This window comes from Oreochromis niloticus, linkage group LG5 (assembly GCF_001858045.2).
Source record: "Oreochromis niloticus isolate F11D_XX linkage group LG5, O_niloticus_UMD_NMBU, whole genome shotgun sequence".
In the NCBI taxonomy this organism is placed as follows: domain Eukaryota; kingdom Metazoa; phylum Chordata; class Actinopteri; order Cichliformes; family Cichlidae; genus Oreochromis; species Oreochromis niloticus.
The window spans coordinates 17,754,519-17,772,547 of NC_031970.2; the positions used below are offsets into that span (position 1 = coordinate 17,754,519).

The 18,029-nt window shown below is 40.9% G+C and overlaps 2 protein-coding genes across 2 annotated transcripts; one reads left to right on the forward strand and one right to left on the reverse strand.

The window, feature by feature from the left end:
* The first annotated feature begins 1,570 nt into the window (after positions 1 to 1,570).
* grik6 (glutamate receptor, ionotropic, kainate 6) lies at positions 1,571 to 6,019 on the forward strand. The gene is made up of 10 exons (XM_025907232.1): positions 1,571 to 1,691; positions 1,812 to 1,901; positions 3,179 to 3,210; positions 3,296 to 3,475; positions 3,636 to 3,859; positions 4,023 to 4,120; positions 4,227 to 4,444; positions 4,528 to 4,747; positions 4,854 to 5,098; positions 5,395 to 6,019. The coding sequence occupies exons 2-10, from the start codon at positions 1,835 to 1,837 to the stop codon at positions 5,497 to 5,499; spliced, it is 1,389 nt and encodes a 462-aa protein (XP_025763017.1). The 5' UTR covers positions 1,571 to 1,691; positions 1,812 to 1,834; the 3' UTR covers positions 5,500 to 6,019.
* plch2b (phospholipase C, eta 2b) lies at positions 5,776 to 17,735 on the reverse strand. Its single transcript, XM_003448382.5, has 21 exons — positions 17,086 to 17,735; positions 15,996 to 16,142; positions 14,996 to 15,239; positions 14,751 to 14,880; positions 13,025 to 13,195; positions 12,625 to 12,718; positions 12,296 to 12,499; positions 12,082 to 12,202; positions 11,817 to 11,988; positions 10,634 to 10,744; positions 10,455 to 10,538; positions 10,273 to 10,370; positions 10,092 to 10,180; positions 9,790 to 9,975; positions 9,581 to 9,688; positions 9,361 to 9,485; positions 9,171 to 9,255; positions 8,934 to 9,080; positions 7,445 to 7,524; positions 6,266 to 7,355; positions 5,776 to 6,163 (listed from the first exon to the last, which is right to left on the reverse strand). Exons 1-21 carry the CDS (start codon positions 17,435 to 17,437, stop codon positions 6,156 to 6,158), a joined length of 3,846 nt encoding a protein of 1,281 aa, XP_003448430.2. The 5' UTR covers positions 17,438 to 17,735; the 3' UTR covers positions 5,776 to 6,155.
* Positions 17,736 to 18,029: the final 294 nt, after the last annotated feature.

Sequence of the window (18,029 nt, forward strand, 5' to 3'; positions counted from 1 at the left end):
CAGGGTAAAACAATTGGCATTACAGGTGTGCTTTTCTCCATACAACTAATTCAACCAGCTCCTCGTGTGCTCGTGTGCTCTCCAGCACCTTTACTTCCTGCCTCTTCACACCAGTGTTTCCCCCTTTCTGTCCTCCTCATCGAAAAGGGCTCCAAACCCACACTAACAGTATTCAACTTCAAATAGCTGGCAGCTAGACAAGAGGGGAACCTCCCACATGGATGTGGCTAAAGTCCACACATCAAATAAATAAATAAAAACATGCAAAACAAAAAGAATAGTCCTAAGCCAATAGCTGGCAGGAGATCCTCACAATGATTCCACTATGCCACATTCTACAACATTACAACATTAGCCCTGCGACAGATCAGTGACCTGTAGATGGTTTAGTGGGGCAGGTTTTTAGGAAAAGGTAGTTCAATCATATTTCAGTCCTGCTTAAGTCAGCAATGACTTTTACTTTATTACAGATAATCTTATTTTGGCAGCTGGCTTCTGTCAAACATATTTATTACTCTTTCTACATAAGATGAAAGATGAGATAGATTGATGATATAATCACTGGCTTACTCACTTCTTTAGGTCTGTTCTACATTTAGAAGCTACAAGACACCCACTGAAAACACACAAACATACTGATCAGTAGAAGAACAAATCCAGATAGACAGTTTAGCATCATTCCTTTATTTTTTTTTTTTATCATTATGTGTATTTATTAACTAATCAGTTCTTTTGAATTTGGCAAAATTACTGCAAAACTGAAAAATTTAATTGCAGTACGGCTGCTAGGAAGCCTCTTAGTTCATATTTTAATAAATGTTTTAAGACTGTGTACATTTTCAGAATTCAGATTCATTTGGGTGTAAATAAAACTTTAACTTCTTGGTTTTCCATTAATAATTAAACTATACTCTAAGAAACATGTAGTCAATCAGAAATCCAAACCTGAAGAGGGGGGAACAGGTCAAACACTAGTTTTAGAGCTGCAAGGAAAAAACAGTCTCTCACTTCATATTACCTTCAGCACTGTTTCATTTGCACTATTTCAAAGGCTTTCTTAGCAATTCGATACTCCACAGAGCTTCAGATGTTTCTCTAAGGTCAGTGAACACTGGCCAATAAAGCCTTGTTTATGTTCTCTGAGAGAGAACGTTATTTTATCTACTGCAACCCTTTGATTGACATGGTTCGTTTCACCAGAGAGTGTAACGCTGCAAAAGTCATATTTTGACAGTTTCCTCACTGAGCGTTTTGTGTTTTGTGCATATGTAACATCACCATCTCCAATAACCTGTCAAATATCCCCTAGCTTTAGGTCTTTCTACAAAATCCTACTATTAATTTTATGATGAGAGAAATTTTGCTTCAAATACCCAGCATGCAATTTAAGTATCATGCAACATATGGGGACTCAGGTTAACTATAATGCAATCAGATGATGTTTATTTGTGTAATCTGTTTAGTCATCATTAGTATGAATCACATTTTAATTCCCACTGGAATGTTTGTACATTATGCTGCTTGTCTCCACCCCCTTAAAATAATTACTCCGCATTCTCCACCCACAAAGTCTTGGTTGGCTATCTCTTGTTTCACTGCAATCTGCAAAACACCAGTTCACAGTGAATCACAGTCGAGCCCTGGCTACTGGGTCAGTTCGAAGCTGACGTGCTGTCCTGGACTCTTTTCAGGTTAGTTTTTAAGCTTTTTTTTATTGCTTTGATTGTTTTGTTTTTTGCTTTTGTCTTATAAAGTTGATACATCTCTTCTATGCATGCTCCTTAAACTACTACTCTCCTTTTAATTTGTAGGTTCCAAGTCTAGATTAAGAGAGATGATGATGTTTGGACTGTTTCTACTGTCCTTTGGATTTCTCCTGGACGTGGGCACATGCACTGCAAGTAAGAGACTGTTTATTTACACTACATCTATGCATAAAAGATAAGAATGGATGGATGGATGGATGGATGGATGGATGGACCGACAGACGGACGGACATTCATCCATCCATCAACAACAACACTGTTTTTGTTAAGTTTATGTTTTTGTTAAGACTGATATGTCACAGTTTGACCCGGTCACTGCATTTGTAATCCAGTGTGGTAGCAGCTTTCTTTCTTTCTTTGCCAAATTCCTCATGTTTTCTCCCCAGTAATTGGTAGAAAATTATCATGGTTGACAACACACAAATACATAAACTGTCAGCCCTGTTGAATATCAAAGTGTTGCGCTACATCCTGTCCAAGAAAGCTAGCCAGCTGACACAAAAAACGATAATAAATCAAGTCTATGGAGCAAACAATGACCCTGTCTGTAAGAGTGGCCAAAAACTGACAGGGGCTTGAAGAGCTTGTATTGGTGTCATCTCTTGAAAAGGAGGATCTGATGGTTGTCAGGGTCACCCTGTGGTGACGGATCCCCTAGGCCTTGGCCTGGATTGAGGCTTTTGATGCTCTTTGACTGCCCTCCCATCTCACAGCGCCATAGCATTGTAACTCTTTGGAATAACATACTGCTCTAAATAGATTGTGGACACTTTTCAAGTAGGCGAGCAGAGCTGCCAGATCTCCAGGATACCGGAAACCACTTGAGCTCAAAAAGTCAGTAGATGGACCCCAAATTTCACCTCAGGGACGTCTCTGTGTGTTAAAGTCTGAAAATGAAAAGCCGCACAAAGGAGTTTTTGATTCTTCTAAATTTAGTTTGGTCTCCAACTGTGAAAACATCTGTGATGGGAAAAGCATTCAAAGGACTTGTTCTTAACTTATTCTTCCCCTTGTGTCTTTCTAATCTTTGAGCTTTTATAAACAATGTGAATATCTGTTAGTACGGCTTACAGACATAAAAGAAAGTAAACCCTGTTTCATTTGTATGGTTTTTCATATCAGGGTATAATCAGGACACACAAAAAATATCTACGGTACTCTATTGCAGGTTTTAAAATGCGGTAAATCCAACCAAAGTTAGGCAGATTTCCTCATATTTGTCTCAAGAATACTTTGATATAGAGAAGATTTTGTGGTCCACTCAGTGACTGTGAGGTGCCCAGGTCCTGTGGCTCCAAATAATGTACCATAAAAATCAGAAAACAGCTGTCATGTAGATGTGCTGTGGTTTTTAAAATTCATGGAATCGCAGATCTAAAAGATTTTTCCTTATTTTTGTCTCTCAACAACAGTGCAGTCAGAGCTCAGAATCACAACAATAAAGGTACTTAATCTGGCTTTGCATATCTTTGTAAATACAAAATTAAATGTGAAATAAATCCCACTGATTTTCACATCGATTCTTTCAGCAAGAGCCGTATGTGATATCCAAAGGTGCTCAGCTGGAAGGCTTTTGCATGGACCTGCTCTTTGAAGTAGCCAAGAAAGTGGGCTTCAAGTACAAAGTGCAGCTGGTGAAAGATGGCGCGTATGGTAGACAGGAAGAGAGCGGGAACTGGAACGGGATGGTTGGAGAGGTGGTGAGAGGGGTGAGCAGCAAAGCACTCTCAAAAGAAGAAGTGAATATGTGGTGTTTTTGAAAGGGTTCAACAGTAAAAAAAAAAAATATATATATAACTATGTTAAGAAGTTTCAATAAAGTTTGCACATTATGTAAGCAAACTAGCCAAGTATATTTTTATCCTACAGGAAGCAGACCTCGCTATTGCTCCGCTGACTCTCACTGCAGCTCGGGAGAAAGCTGTGGGAATGACCAAACCATTCATGCAGACGGGAATCAGTATTCTGCTGAGGAAGGACATTTCGGAGGAAGCAGGCTTCTTTGATTTCCTATCCCCTTTCTCTGCACAGACCTGGGTTGGCATACTTATTGCCTATCTGGGGACGGCTGCTTGCATCTTCATAGTTGCCAGGTTGGTCATGAAAGCAGTTCTTTAAAGTGATTATTATGATTAATTTAATAATAATTGATTTTGAGTTCTTGAGGGTTTTGAGGTTATATCTGTATTCCTTCGGGCAGTGGGTTACTCTGAGTGCTGTCTCATTAACAATTAACACCTTTGATCCAAATTGCAGACTCAGCCCTTCTGAGTGGAGTCAGCCTCAGAGTGAGAAAAACACGTTCGGTCTCCTCCACAGCCTTTGGTACACAGCTGGAGCTCTGACTCTTCAAGGTTAATGGCAAACCCAGATACTACCTAATCCAATAAGCATCTGAACAACAAACAAGTGAACATCTCTCCCTCTTGTGGCATTTGCTGAGCCTTTTTTGTTTTTCAGGTGCCGGTCCTCATCCCAAAGCTCTTTCAGGGCGTGTCATCTGCAGCAGTTGGTGGTTATTTAGCGTTGTCCTCTTGGCTTGCTATTTCTCCAACCTCAGCTCCACTAAGACCCCAGAGTCCTCTCACCTGATGGTCAAAGGGTTTGAGGACTTGGCCAATCAGGATGTGATTGAATATGGCTGCCTGGCCGGCTCTTCCACACTTGCTTTCTTTAAGGTGAGTACGGCAGCCCTGAAGTGTCTAGTTAAGCTGGAATTAGAGAGCTTTTCTCTCTAAACTATTCTTTTTTCTTCATTCAGAATTCAAACAACCCAGTGTACCGCAGAATCTATGAGCACATGGAGCGGACAAAGAGTTTTGTGTCGAGTATGGATGAAGGCATTCGACGTGCAAAAGAGGGCAACTACGCCTTCATTGGAGAGTCTGTTTCTCTGGACTTAGCTGTAGCGCGTCACTGTGAACTGGTCCGGGCGCATGAAGTCATTGGCATGAGGGGATACAGCATCGCTGCTGCTCTTGGTGAGTTTGCTTATTTTTAAACTCTAATTAAACAGTTAAGTTTAGATGAAAGATGGTAAAATCACTTTCAGCACATAACCCCAAACTATCATTTTTTTCCTCAAAGGTTCTCCAATCATAAAGAACCTCAGTGTGGCAATCCTACAGCTAAGTGAGGCAGGGGAGCTGGCTTACTTGCGGAGCAAGTGGTGGGCAAGCAGCTGCATAGCAAACAAGGACAAGGTGTCAGCTGTGCAGCCGCATAACCTCAAGGGGATGTTTCTGGTGCTTTCCCTCGGCCTTGGGCTGGGAACGCTTGTGGCTGTCCTGGAGCTGACCTTCAAGAGTCGCAGGCGTGCAGCAGAGCACAAGGTACGTGCAAGGTTGTCGCAACTCACATGTCTCAAGTGAAACAGTGTGTGCGTTTATTCTTTAAGATTTTAAATTAATTGATGATTTTTTTGGCTACAGCAATTCTTCTGCCATTTGAAGATCGTTTTATTGGTTGCACTTTGAAGCAACATTATCATTTATTACATGGATTTGAGAAAATACAGATGACTGGGATGCCTACCCATCCATTCATCTGTATTTGCATTAAACTAATAGGTGGAATAAAGTGTTTTTGTTGCACTGGTGTTTATCTTGATTGCATGTCCATCCCACAGAAGACATGTTGCTCTGTACTGACTGAGGAGCTGAGTCTGCGCTTGAGGACCAGCAGTGGGAACAGATCCCAGGAAAATGTAGATAAAGACAAGGACAAAGCATAGAAGCCTTTGGGAGATTCAACTACTCTGAAAAGTTTAACTTTTAGAGCTTTTTATGTTTGATTTAATTATTTTTTTTCCATTTGGTTTGATAACACTTGATAACTTTGTTCAAAGAATTTACAGAAATATTAACTCAGTAGAATGTAAACCTATTATTTACCTTATTATTTACATTTGAACTAAAATGTAAAAAAGTCCAACTTTATTCAGATATATAAATTACTGATTTTTCAGTACAAATGCTACTCTTTCAATGAAAAATCAAACACTTCAGTATAAAAAAAACATTTTTAATTTCAGTTTACACTTGTAAACTCAACATTTTGCTAACAAACTGTGCACATATGTTTACTTTCTAGGTTTACTGCTTGCAACTCTGCATCATGTATTTTGTACACTTGGCAGTGGCATCATGTGACTTCAGCAATTTCTTTTTAAAAACTACTTCATGCATAAGAACTGGGATGGTTGTAAACATTTCAGCAGGATTAGAAAAGAAATAAAAAAACATCTAACAGTGTTCTAATGCTTTGCGTCGTCCATCATTCTAGAAAGAAAAGCTACATATCTGACTGGCACACCACCATCACCATCATTCCTCTTCTTTCTCGTTGTTGATCCTTTTTTCTTTTCAGGAGGACCCTGATCTCTTCCTGTCACAAATCTAAAAAACACAAAAACAGTAAAGAACAAAAAGGCTGATTACATAGAGCCACTTAGCTTTTGTAATCAAACTTCTTTTCATCCTTTTGCAAATGTGACTCACCATCTAGAAAAAGCGGTGATTTACAGCGGATCTCTCTCATCTTCTGGTCAAAGAGCGCCTTCATCTCTCTCTGCAGTGTCCCTTCGTGTTGCTCTGACCCAGCTGATGAGGGGGGGGGCACAAAGTCCAGGCTGTCAGTGCTGCTGTCGCTGCTGCTGCTGGACGTTGTGTCCAACAGGCAGAGACCGTTGGGTATGCGTCTCACTGGGTTGCCGTAGCTGCCGTAGCTGCCGTAGTTTTGAGCTCCGCGCGTCTGACAGTGGAAAGTAGGCTTTCGGTTCAGCATCGGTGTCTGAGCAGAGGTACTCTGCTTTCGAGGGCAACTGCGTGAGCGGCCCTTTGTCCTTATTGGGGTGGAATGCCAGGGGGTCACGGGAGCTTCTAAAGTCCGTCTAACCCTTGCAGGGGACGATGGAGGGACAAGTGGAGAAGGTTTGGCTTCTGACTGTGGCACGAGCGGAGGCTGAGGGACTGTGTCGGTCTGACTCTGAGCTTCTGGCAGTGGCTCAGACTCTGTGACAATGTCATTGCCTGGTTTTGATTCTGGTGGTAATTCCTCAGGTGGTTCAGGCTGCTCTGACTCTATCTGCTGCCCAGCACAGTTGGACTGTTGTAATTCACTGGGGTCATTTTCCAGCTCCTCTTGAATTATTGGATTTTGGCTGTCTGGATTTTGACTGTCAGGAGAAGAAGTCTGGGAAGAGGTCTCAAGGTCAAAGCTTTCAGCTATCACGCAGGGAGCAACCCCAGTGTGCTGGGAGTCAGTGGAAGACATCCGGCTAAAGATCCCTCTCTTTGTCTCTTGTGGTTCAAGAATTTTAACTCTGTGAGCTCGCCTGACAGGTTCACTCATGGCCCCTTTGTGGATGGAAGCCTTGGCTGCGGGCCCTTGAACCACATAAGATGTTTCCCCACTTCTGCTGTCCTGAGAGATGGTGTCCGGATCCTTGCGGAAGTACAAAGCGCGTCCATCTTCTGAAGACTGGACAGAAAAATCTAGAGATGGCTGCCTCTGATGGCCCTTCATATGCTTCTGGGCTGCTTTTTGGATGTGTTTCCTCGCTGCTTGCACAGCATTTGCTGGTTTGATCTGTCACACAAAGGAAATCAGAAATCATGAGATAGAGTTGTCAGGTGAAGATGATCTTAGATCTGTAAGTGTATTTTAAAATGCCATACCTTTCCTGCCATGTCAATAATAGCGACATGAACAAAGATCGATGATTCTGCCATTTCCTCCAGGTAGACATGGCGGTAACCTGCAAACAAGCACACAAACAAACAACAGGAAAAAGATTATAACAGAGGTTTAGATTTGAATTTTTGTACACTTACACTGGGTTTGGGTATAAAGGACATCTTGTTGAGAGCTTAGAGTCAGAGAAAAATAAATAAAACAAAATGCATATGGAGGTAAAGTTAAGACTAGAGTTATCTTAGTTTTGTTTATGAATTAGTTTTTGTTTTATTTTGTTGTCACTTTTTGGTTTTAATTCAGTTTAGTTTTAGATACTCTTAGGGTGTCTTTGCTCATTTTAATTTAGTTTTCACTGGTTTCAATCTTAGTTTTTAGTCTTTATTAATTATTATTGTATGGAGAGCATAAGTCAGAGGAAATTTATATTATAGGAAAATCAGCACAGGTATTACAATAAAAGCACAGAACATTTTGAAAACAGTTGACTCCAAGTCTTGTAGACATCCAAAGTCTCAATAAATACATCAAAATCTCATGAGACAAGTTTTCATAATATTTCCACCAAATTAACAAATGCTCCAACTCAAGATATTTCCTCTAGTTTTATTTTATTTTATTTTCGCTAGACTTCCAAGTTCACAAAATTGCTTCAGAGAGTTTTTTTCAGATGTTTATTTTTTATTTTAGTTAACTAAAAAAAAAAATTCACATTGACTTTTAGTTTTCATAACCTCGGAGAGGACAATATGTCAAGTAATTTCATGTATAAAACAGTATTTCCTGTACTGCACTTAAATGACTAGTGTATGAAAAAAATATTGCACATTACTGAAATATATATTGCACTTCTGGATAAATCAGATTTTCTGTGTATCTTCGTCAGATAGATACACATGGCAGAGTGATGGCAGTCACTCTGACTGTGGGAGGAAAGAAGCATGTGAGATCAGACTGCCGCTCTGCTGCCTCTGATAGTTTATGCTGATTGTTTTGGTCTGAGGGGGGTGTGATCTGGACTGGATGATGACATTCTCTAATAATGTGTTGTGCTCTTTTCTTGCAGTGTTGTGTGTATATTAAGTCCACTGATGGAAGCTCAGTCCTTCTAATCTTTTACTTGTTTCCAATTTAAGGACTCAAAACAAATCTGCAACACTGGCAAGGACAAATAATCAAATTCATAAAGTTTTGCTCAATCGCTTTAGCACATTTCTCATATTTTTGATGTTCTGAAGATGCATTTCCCAAATGCCTCATAGTTAAAACAAAACACTAATGATACTTTGCAAAAAGTGGGAACTTGCCCTAAATCTTTAATTTATTTGTAAAAATGAATTTTTTGCAACACTGAAATATTAATAACCTTTCAAAAGACAACAAGGTTTAGATTTTAATTTTAACAGAATAAAGGAGTATGCTTTCAGAAGTATAACTTCTGGAACCAAGCAAACAAGTGTACAGGTACTCCACCTGGCATCATGCTGGTGAAAGCAACAGTCCTCTGTCCAATGAAGTCTCTCCCAATGGGATCGTGATCCCACACCTGGAATCGCACCAGGGCGATCTGAGGCATTTGAATGTTGAAGACGAGGGTTTCCTCCCACATTGGGTTGAAACCTGAAAGAAAGGAATGTCACCAAGACCGAGAAACACAAAGTCAGCTTGGCGTGGAGAGATTTAAACTGCAACGTGGAGCTTCACACGTACCGTTATCATGCACTACTCTAGTCTGCTGCTTGGAGCAGTCAACAGGTAGGCCGATGATCTCGACTTCAACAAAGGGATCAATTATCTAAAAAAATCCAAGAAAAAAATTGACTTTAGTTTTAAAAACCTATTTTTTATTGCACATTCATGATGACTCTTTGACTCTTTATCTACTGTATTTTGACCTGACCTCTCCTCTGTCCCCAAACATGGAGTCTTTGGGTTTGGGAAGTTGCTGTCCACTAATGATCTTCAGCACTAACTGAGTTTTTCTGTGTCCTGGCAGGGGCTCCTCCAACACTGGGTTAAAGGCACCTTATGAAAAGAAATAGTATTTATTATGTCCTCATCCAGGATGCATTGCCCTTCACTCTGCAGAAATCTACTAGGTGTCAGTGAACACCACGTACCTTTACACATGCACTTGGGCTTCAGAATATATCCACAGTTTCCATTGCTCGAGAACTTCGCTTGGTTCAGTTCGAGCATGCGACCTTCTGTTTGATAATTCATGGCAACTAAGATGAAACAGCAACGTGTGAACAAGTTAAATCTTCCACAGTAACAACAAACAGTATCATATAACCATAGTATTCAGTTTTGGTGACAGTTTTGTTACCCATATGGCATCCTGAGTTCCAGTATGGTTGTGGGTTGAAGTTGCTTGAGTCCACTCTGTAGTTGGACGGGTAGACTCTGAGAAGCTGGCGCTGGTTGAAACGCACCAGCTCACCCGGTTTAAGCTGTAAGATCTGGTTCATTACTGTCTCATCCAGGGACGATACCTGCCAACTGCTCATGAATGCTGCCAAAAAGAAGATTAAAATGTATGAGACACTCACTCAAAGTTTCTATGAGTTGGGATGTGCTTAGTAAAAAAAAAAATGCAGGCAAAGGTTTCTAGTTGGATAGTTGGTTTACCTTGTGTTTCTATGTCATGCACACGGACAGATTTTGTGTACTTGACCAGATCAGAAAGAGCTCGGGAGAGCCTCATTGTTTTCCTTTTTCTACGAAGACAGAGGGAGTCATATAAGTGTAATCCCAGATATGATAAAGTTTAGATTGCCAGCTTTTATTGACCTTTAGTAACTGATCTTACTTGGGATGGTAAACAATTTGTGTCCTCTCCCTGCTGCTGCTGTAGTCTGATTCACCATCAGACACGGCCTTGTTTTTCACTCGTATTCTCTTTTTTCTCTGAAAGAAAAAAAAAAATCAAATATTTTAAGTCAAAGTCACCCAAAGGGAAAGCTGTCAGATAGTGCTTTTATATCAGCTGACCTTTCTTTTGAAGCTTCTCATGATTGATCTCCCAAATCGTCTCTTCTTCTTAGGCTGATTAGTAGAGTTAACGCTATTCCCATCCTGAAAAGTTCAAATTGCAATCTTACTATATTTACCTTCTTTCTTTCTTACTTTGTTTCTTTGTTTCTTCCTTTCTGTTTAAATGTTTCATTTGCCTGTGGGTTATCATCGTCATCATCGTCCTCTTCTTCCTCATTTCCAGTGTCTTCATCAGACACATCACCCTCCTCCACGTCAGGATCAAGGTTTGCTGGCAGCTTCTTCCCCTAAAAACAGAAAATTAACAATTAGACATTGTCGCTTTGTGTGTGTGTGTGTGTGTGTGTGTGTGTGTAATAATATACATATAATCATTTATTTTGTAAACTGCCAAGGATCTGATGACAATGATAGGAGAGGCACAAAGCTGCCCTCTGTCTACTTGCTGTGTGCAGTTTGTAACCTACACAAGAACTGTGTAGGTTACACATCGCTGCATGAGGGATAGTGATTGCAACAGAGTGGACAGGGTTTACATTTACACCTTCATGTTGGGTTGACAGACTTTGTTACAGAAAGGAAAAAGAAGGGAAATGAACACACCTCATCGTCTGCAGAGTCACATTCCTCAGATGTAATGTGAATGAGAGTCTGTGGCCTCACAGGCACTACTAGTTACATCATTGTAGCTTGTTGTTGAGGTAATCATGAACAGTATTGCTTAATTTCAAATTCCCTGCCACTTCATTAGGTACACCTTGCTGGTCCTGGGTTTAACCCTCCTTTTTCCTTCATAGCTGCCTTAACTCTTAATGCCCTGGTGCCAGAAACATTCCTCAGAGATTTCGGTCCTTATTCTGATGCTCAAGCCCAAAATTTGACAAGAAAATACACTCACACCATTGCAACACTACCCCAGGCTGACCTGTTGATACAAGGCAGTGAGGCAATGAGGATTGTCCACCTTTGGCAAGCCCATGTGAACTTTAGCTTCAGTTTCCTGTTCCTGTTGTGGTCTTTTGCTGCTGTAGCCCATCTGCTTTAAAGTTCAGCGCGTTGCACAATCAGAGATACTCGTCTGCATTCCTTGGTTGTGATGAGTGAGTATTTGGTTTAAAGATGTCTTCCTATCAGCTCAGTGAGGTATTTTGTCAGCTGGTTCATCCACTTTGCATATAATAACTACAATGAGATGATACTTGGAAGCCTTCAGCATCAACAGAGAACCAGTACAGCTTTTCCTTTCAGATTGAGAAATGTACCAACAAAAAACAAAAACAAAAAACTGGACTATCTACTGTAGTCAGGTGAGGTCTGAATAGCACATAGGTGTGTGTGTGCGGGTAAAAACAACTGTACCTTGACCAAAATCTTTCCTTTCAGGATCTCAGGGGATGGCAGCTTTTTGCATTCATGCACGCTGACATTGCTCAGATCCAGTTTGTCCTGCAGCACCTCTCTCAGATATTTAGCCATCTTTTTCTGCTGAGGCACAGTGCAGTGGTTCTCTATGGACAGGATCACGGGATACCTGGTGGTGAGGTGATAATAACTGAACGACTGTGCAGGTGCACCAGCTCGACAAAATTTAAATCAGCACCAGGAATAAAAAAAAATAACTTACTGTGATTTTGTGAAGGCATATTTGTTTATTGTTTCAATTACATCTTTGAAGAGAATTTTGGATGTCAAGGTGTAACCATGATGGACAATGGGCTCTCCATCTGGTCCATCCCAGCAGTCCACTAAGAGAGGGGGAAAGAGCTGACAACCATTTGTAATCTTATAAAATCACACACTGAAATAACAGCTCAGGTTCTTGTTGTGTCGGCTCTTACCCTCCACACAGCGACAGCCTGCCTGCAGGACGTAGGCATACATTTCCACTCTAGACTGAGAGAGCAGCTGGTCTCCTGTCAGGTAGGTGTTGTGAGACGTGGCAATGAAGTAGCTGGTTAGAGGCTGCGTCATGTCCTGGTTTACCTGATTGTGCTCGGGGTTGAAGATATCGCCTGCAGGACTCCGCATGTAGTTGGTGAAACCTAAAGGAAGAGAGTTGTTGGAGCAGCTATTTTATTTACAGACTGAAAATTAAATCTGGTTCGACTGACATGTAATAATAGCGACGTTTCACCGGCCACAGGCACTTTGAGCAAGGCCTACATACCATCAATACCCAGTACCATACGCTGGAGGTTCTCAGGACACGGCTCAAACTTGGCCACTATGTCCACTAGATGCTCTCTGTTCAGGCCTCGCATCTACAAATAGAGCACAATGAACTGTTATTATCCTTTTGGAACCAAAAGTAAAAAGCTTTTTGAAAACTGGTATTAGCAATAATTTAATGCAATATTTTAAAGCACTTTACTGCTTGTTATATCTCAGTTTCAGGACTTCACGTTTGTCTCTTGCACTGCAGTGATGGATTAAAACACATTTTAGCTTCTTCTTAGACACCATCACTGATTTTAATCTGATACACTTCAAGTATATTTCAAAGAGAGGTAAAAATGGGGATAAATAGTATCAAACAGATGATTGGGATTGTTTTGACATTTGACTACCTTCTGTTCATTTTCCAGAAAGCGTGCAAGGTCATGGAGGTCCAGGACTTCTTTCTGATTGCTGTAGGAGATCAGAATCAGGTAGAGGTCTCTGCGTGTGGAAATCATCTTGTAGAATGAGCAAAATTCATCAAAGCCGAGAGAGCCCTGGTTCTCGTCCGTGTCTGCTTCCTGCAGATAGTGGCCAAAACAATTTATGAGGCAAAGATATGTCTCTCTCTCTCAGTACCTTCTGAATGATATATCTTTCACCATCAAAACAGAGCTCATTCACGGGTGAGGGAGGGGAGGAAGAGCAGCGAGCTACTGCGACTAAAGCAATGTTGCGTTGCACCAAAGGCCATCTGTGACAACCATATGGGCTTCCGGTGATAGGCTTCCACACCGTTCCAACAAAAACACTGAATGCACATATTTGTCTGCTGGCTCCATCTGTAGCATTTTATACTTCTCTGTATATTATCATGGGATGATGGGAAGCATGGGAAGATCACAGGGAGAATAGTCCGCTTAAAGATTTTACATATTTTTGTACTTGTTAATACATTTTCCAATCTGGTTTCTTGCTGCCACAGCTTTGACAGTGCAGGATTTGTGTCCTGTCGATTTTCTGGGTTTGAAACATTTTACTAGATTCAATAGCTTTCATATTTTTTTCTTGCTCTATTTATTTATTTTTAGCCATTTTAGTGTCACGGTTTGGCTCTACAAGTACTGGTATACTTGTTTTGTGCAGGTTTAACTACTGAGATGGCATGATTTCACCTCTGAGGAGGAAGTGTGTCATCTCAGGTGATGCTTTTGCTTTGTCACTACCACGAAAGGTGTGGTGTTAAATGTCTCGATAGTGACTGGGTTTTTCTCAGAATGTGGGACTTGCCTTCTTAGTGGAAATTGACAATGACATAACCAGAAGAGAGACGTGCACACCGATGTAGTCACTCACTTTATTTATTAAACTATTAGAATTAGTCCATATCATTAAAAAAGTAGTGACCCTGAGTTTATGAATATGAAAGCCATTGTGCTAACTTTTCACGAGTAAAAATTGAACTTGGATCTCTTTTTATTTTAAGCGAGTTAAAAGAAATAGCGTGGCGCAGTAGGAGGACTTCTTCTGGTTCTGAAGGAGTTCATGCCAGAAACACTTTAAGCCACTGAACCCACTGAATAATTTGCCATGAAAATTTGTTCTGATATATACATTTCCCTTACCTTAGGATCAGTTATTATCAGTAAGAATACAAGCATGCCAACAAGACTGGAAAAACAAAGGCAGTGACTGTGACAGTAGCAGCAATGCTCGTGCGCAATAAAGATGATGCCTGTCACTTACTACATATCATTGACAAATAAACTCAGGTAAAGCTATCATTCAAGTAACCAACATGTTGTAGTTTAAAATTATATGAAACATGTCTGCACTCAAAAAAGTTTTATGCCCTAAATGTGGACTTTAAGTAATCTGATTTCATGTAAATTTGTTATGTAAGTTTGTTATACAAGTACAGTGTAAAACACTAAATTGAATCGTGTCTGGGAAAATAAATTTAACTTGATTGGTATACATTCATTTTACACCAGGCACTTTTTCCTTAATGATTAATTGTTTGAATAAGTTAACCTTTGACCTTATACATTTCAGGTCAAAGAATCATTTTTTGAGTGTAGGGGAGTGTGAATTAGAGGTTACATTCATGTTAAGCTTGTCACGTTTAAGTCTTACCTGAAACATCTCCCTGACTTTCTGCTTGGGTAAATTCACATTGAGCTTGTGGAGCAGCTGGTGAACTTCTCCGATGCTCAGGGTCCCATCTCCATTTTTATCTGCCTCAGAGAAAGTCTGCTGTAACCACGTTCAGCTGCAGTTAAGGCTGAACCATAGCCTAAACAGTCAGTTTACCAAATGTAAAGTGATGTATTTGTGACTATAAACCATGATGAACAGTTGTGTGGGTGGATAAAGGATATTGATCACGGGTGCGCTGCCTCCGAGCCAAACTATCTTCATCACTGATACCAGCCATGAGGTATTTCAGCCCGGTGATCCAAGTGCGGGTCTCCTCCGCGTTGGTGGAGACCAGGTCCAGGGACTTCACGCGGTCCCCGTAGTAAATACTGAAGCAGCAGTTTGGGTCGAAACGGTTGTCTGCGTAACGCCTGAAGACCTCTGACTTTTTCCCCTCGCACACCTCACGAATGGAATCAATAGTTACTGAAACACAAAAACAGAGAGGTCATTCATGTCTCTGCAGCATTGAAAATAAATAAATTATAGACAATAATATACAGTATTGTGCAAAAGCCTCCATTTCATCATAAATCTTGCCAGGAAAATGATTTATTGAACCATGTGCAAACATACATGGAAATGCGTTATATAAGGCAAAAAAAATACAAGCTTCAAATTTAACATGACCTCCTTTATTCTTCAGCACAGCCTCAACCCTTTTAGACAAGCTTTCCTGTAATTTCTTTAAGTAGTCTTCAGGAACAGTAAAAGCTTCCTGCAGGACAGTCAAGGCAAGGCAAATTATTTTTGCAGCAGGCTGCTATGATAACATTTGACATTTTTATTTTGCTACCTGGTTCACCTACAGGATTGGGACACCAGTAAATGTCCCAACGCCTAACAATAGAACATTTTATCAGATGTAAAACATGTCAGCTTTTTAAAGAGCAGAAATCCAACTACTCTGGTAAATTTGCCATCAACTGAAAGAAACTTTGCCTAACTAACAGGAGTTATAACTGAAGGTCCAAACTAAATATTCATCAAATCAGCTTTTTGCAGATTTTCCTCAGCTGAAGGGCCACACCTAAAATGTGGTTTCTTTAAGACATCATAATCAGTAAATACAAATATGAACTTTGAGCTGAATTCAGTTCTCATGCAATACGAATAGTCCCGAGTGATCGTCCACACCAAAAGTTCTGTGTGATTTCCGTGTGGTGCAAGGTGGTCACTCACTTTTGGCCTTGTCATGTTTTCTGGAGGGTCGCCAGCGGATGCAGGACTTGTGCTCGTCCAGGTAAAAGAAGCGCACCAGTCCTTTCTTCTTCCCCTTCATTTTGGTTAACTGAGTGCCAGTTTGCATGGTGCACATACACCTCTCCACTACAGGAGAACACAAGGAGAAACAAATTCATCAAAGGCTTCTTTAGTCAAGATTGTCAGAAATCCATCCTGCGATTAATTTATGGACAACATCACAGGGTGCCCAAAGATATCAAATGTTCAATTTAATATAAAATCTTGCTATGTTGGGACCGTGCATGCTGAGGTTATGAGTAAAAATATCATGTTGGTGCCTCAGTTACACCACCACCAAGTCAAAAGAGTCTTACTGTTGTCATTGACTGAGAATTTTTGTAACTTATGAAATACTACACCACATTAGTTTGTGTTGGGAAGTATCATGAGAGCTCAAAGGGATGATTAGAGGTTTACTATCAAGCATTACTTCATGAAATTACAGGCTGAGTTACACCATGAAAATACACAAACTACTTATTGTCTAAAAAGAAACACCTGTGCCTACAGTCAGATGCGTCACAGTGCTCTACAGTGTCTCTTCTGACCTTCCTTCAATGGCTTTCCTTGAAATCTTTAATGGCGTGTGCGCCCACAGTAAGTATACTGGGAAAGCGTTTAACAGAACCAGTTTTTTCTCTTAACAATGAAGTCATTATCAGGTCACCGGTTTATGTGCTGTGTGCGAGTAACCTTTGTTTGTAATCTGAAGCTCAGATGCATGTGACGCAACCTGGCACATCATTCAGGCTAATCCTAAAGGATTGTCTACTGTCCATATGCCCATTATCTGCTTCACCGCTTCCCTAATTTGTTATACGTGCGAGCGCCTTGTTTTGAAGGCCATTTGCGGCAACACGTCACGGCAAATGTTTTAAATTTACAACACCCGGAATAAAAATGTCCAGTAAAAATTTTCCCTCTTCCCTCTCAGTGTGGTGCAGACAGCAAGCATCTCTGCTAAACAGGCTGCTGAGCTTCTGTGATTATTTAAGTATTATTTAGTGATCAGTTGACTTAATATTACCTATCTGACCCAGTCTCCATTTTGGCTGTGCAACCACACTTCCACCAATCCAGAAGAATTCCTCTGCGAGTCGGGAAACGGATGCTTTCTGCCAAAGTTTTGGGGAGCTCATAATAGATGGAGTGGGGGAATTCAGTCGGCTGGAGCCAGGGTTTGCCTGATGAGTGGAGGCTTTAGCCGGAGACGGTGAAAACACTCCTGATGACAGAGATCCCAAGGACTGAAAGGTGGTCTTCTTAGGAGACAGAGAGGACAGTGGTGGAGTTCCACTGTGTCCTGGAGACTGTGGTGCCATCGCAGAGCTGATGTTCATCCCTGAGTTGTACATTTGGGTCCGGCTGTCCTGGCCCATCCACACCACGAGAATCCACCTTCTTCCTCCCCACTCTGCTGGGCTCTTCAGACAGGTTTCTTTGTAACACGGGTCAGCATATCCTCATCTTCTAGTTAAAGCATTCCTACATGGGAGCAAGGACCAGCATTCCCACCCTGGAAGCTCATTCCTTGACATTGTTTGTCCAGGTTTCCAGTGTAGTGACCATCAAGTGTTCTTCTATGAATGTTTTCATGCAGAGAGGGTTCTCAGATTGGAAGAAGTGTGCACCTTGTTTGTGTCAGTAAATCTTCCTCAAGCTGTAATCCTGGAGTGAGGCTTCAGCCTTGCTTTCATAGAGGGATTTTCCAGTAAGCCTCTGAAGGAAGACAGTGGGACACGATGGCTGCACATTTTATTTTAACCATACTTATGAGAGTCAAAGTTATTACAGAATATGGACATTAAAGTAGATTTAATAACCATGTTTATGACACACAGTATTAGGCTTTACCACTAAAGCCGTTAAGGTTTTAAGAAGCTTGAAGTATCGTCATACTGTGTGCAGGGATTTCCCCCTAGAGGCAAAAGTCTGACATGGAGCAGACGCTTCTCGAATGGCAGGTGAAGC

What these genes read in the sequence shown, in the direction of transcription:
- plch2b (XM_003448382.5), bottom strand. Translation starts at nt 17,437, where the DNA reads ATGGGCCAGGACAGCCGGACCCAAATGTACAACTCAGGGATGAACATC. An exon ending in AGGCAGCGCACCCGTGATCA is followed by an intron (nt 14,881 to 14,995) that starts ATATCCTTTATC and finishes CTGCAGCTGAAC; the next exon opens with GTGGTTACAGCAGACTTTCT. An exon ending in AAGTCAGGGAGATGTTTCAG is followed by an intron (nt 13,196 to 14,750) that starts GTAAGACTTAAA and finishes CACTATCTGCAG; the next exon opens with GAAGCAGACACGGACGAGAA.
- grik6 (XM_025907232.1), top strand. Translation starts at nt 1,835, where the DNA reads ATGATGATGTTTGGACTGTTTCTACTGTCCTTTGGATTTCTCCTGGAC. An exon ending in TGGAGCTCTGACTCTTCAAG is followed by an intron (nt 4,121 to 4,226) that starts GTTAATGGCAAA and finishes TTTGTTTTTCAG; the next exon opens with GTGCCGGTCCTCATCCCAAA. An exon ending in CCACACTTGCTTTCTTTAAG is followed by an intron (nt 4,445 to 4,527) that starts GTGAGTACGGCA and finishes TTCTTCATTCAG; the next exon opens with AATTCAAACAACCCAGTGTA.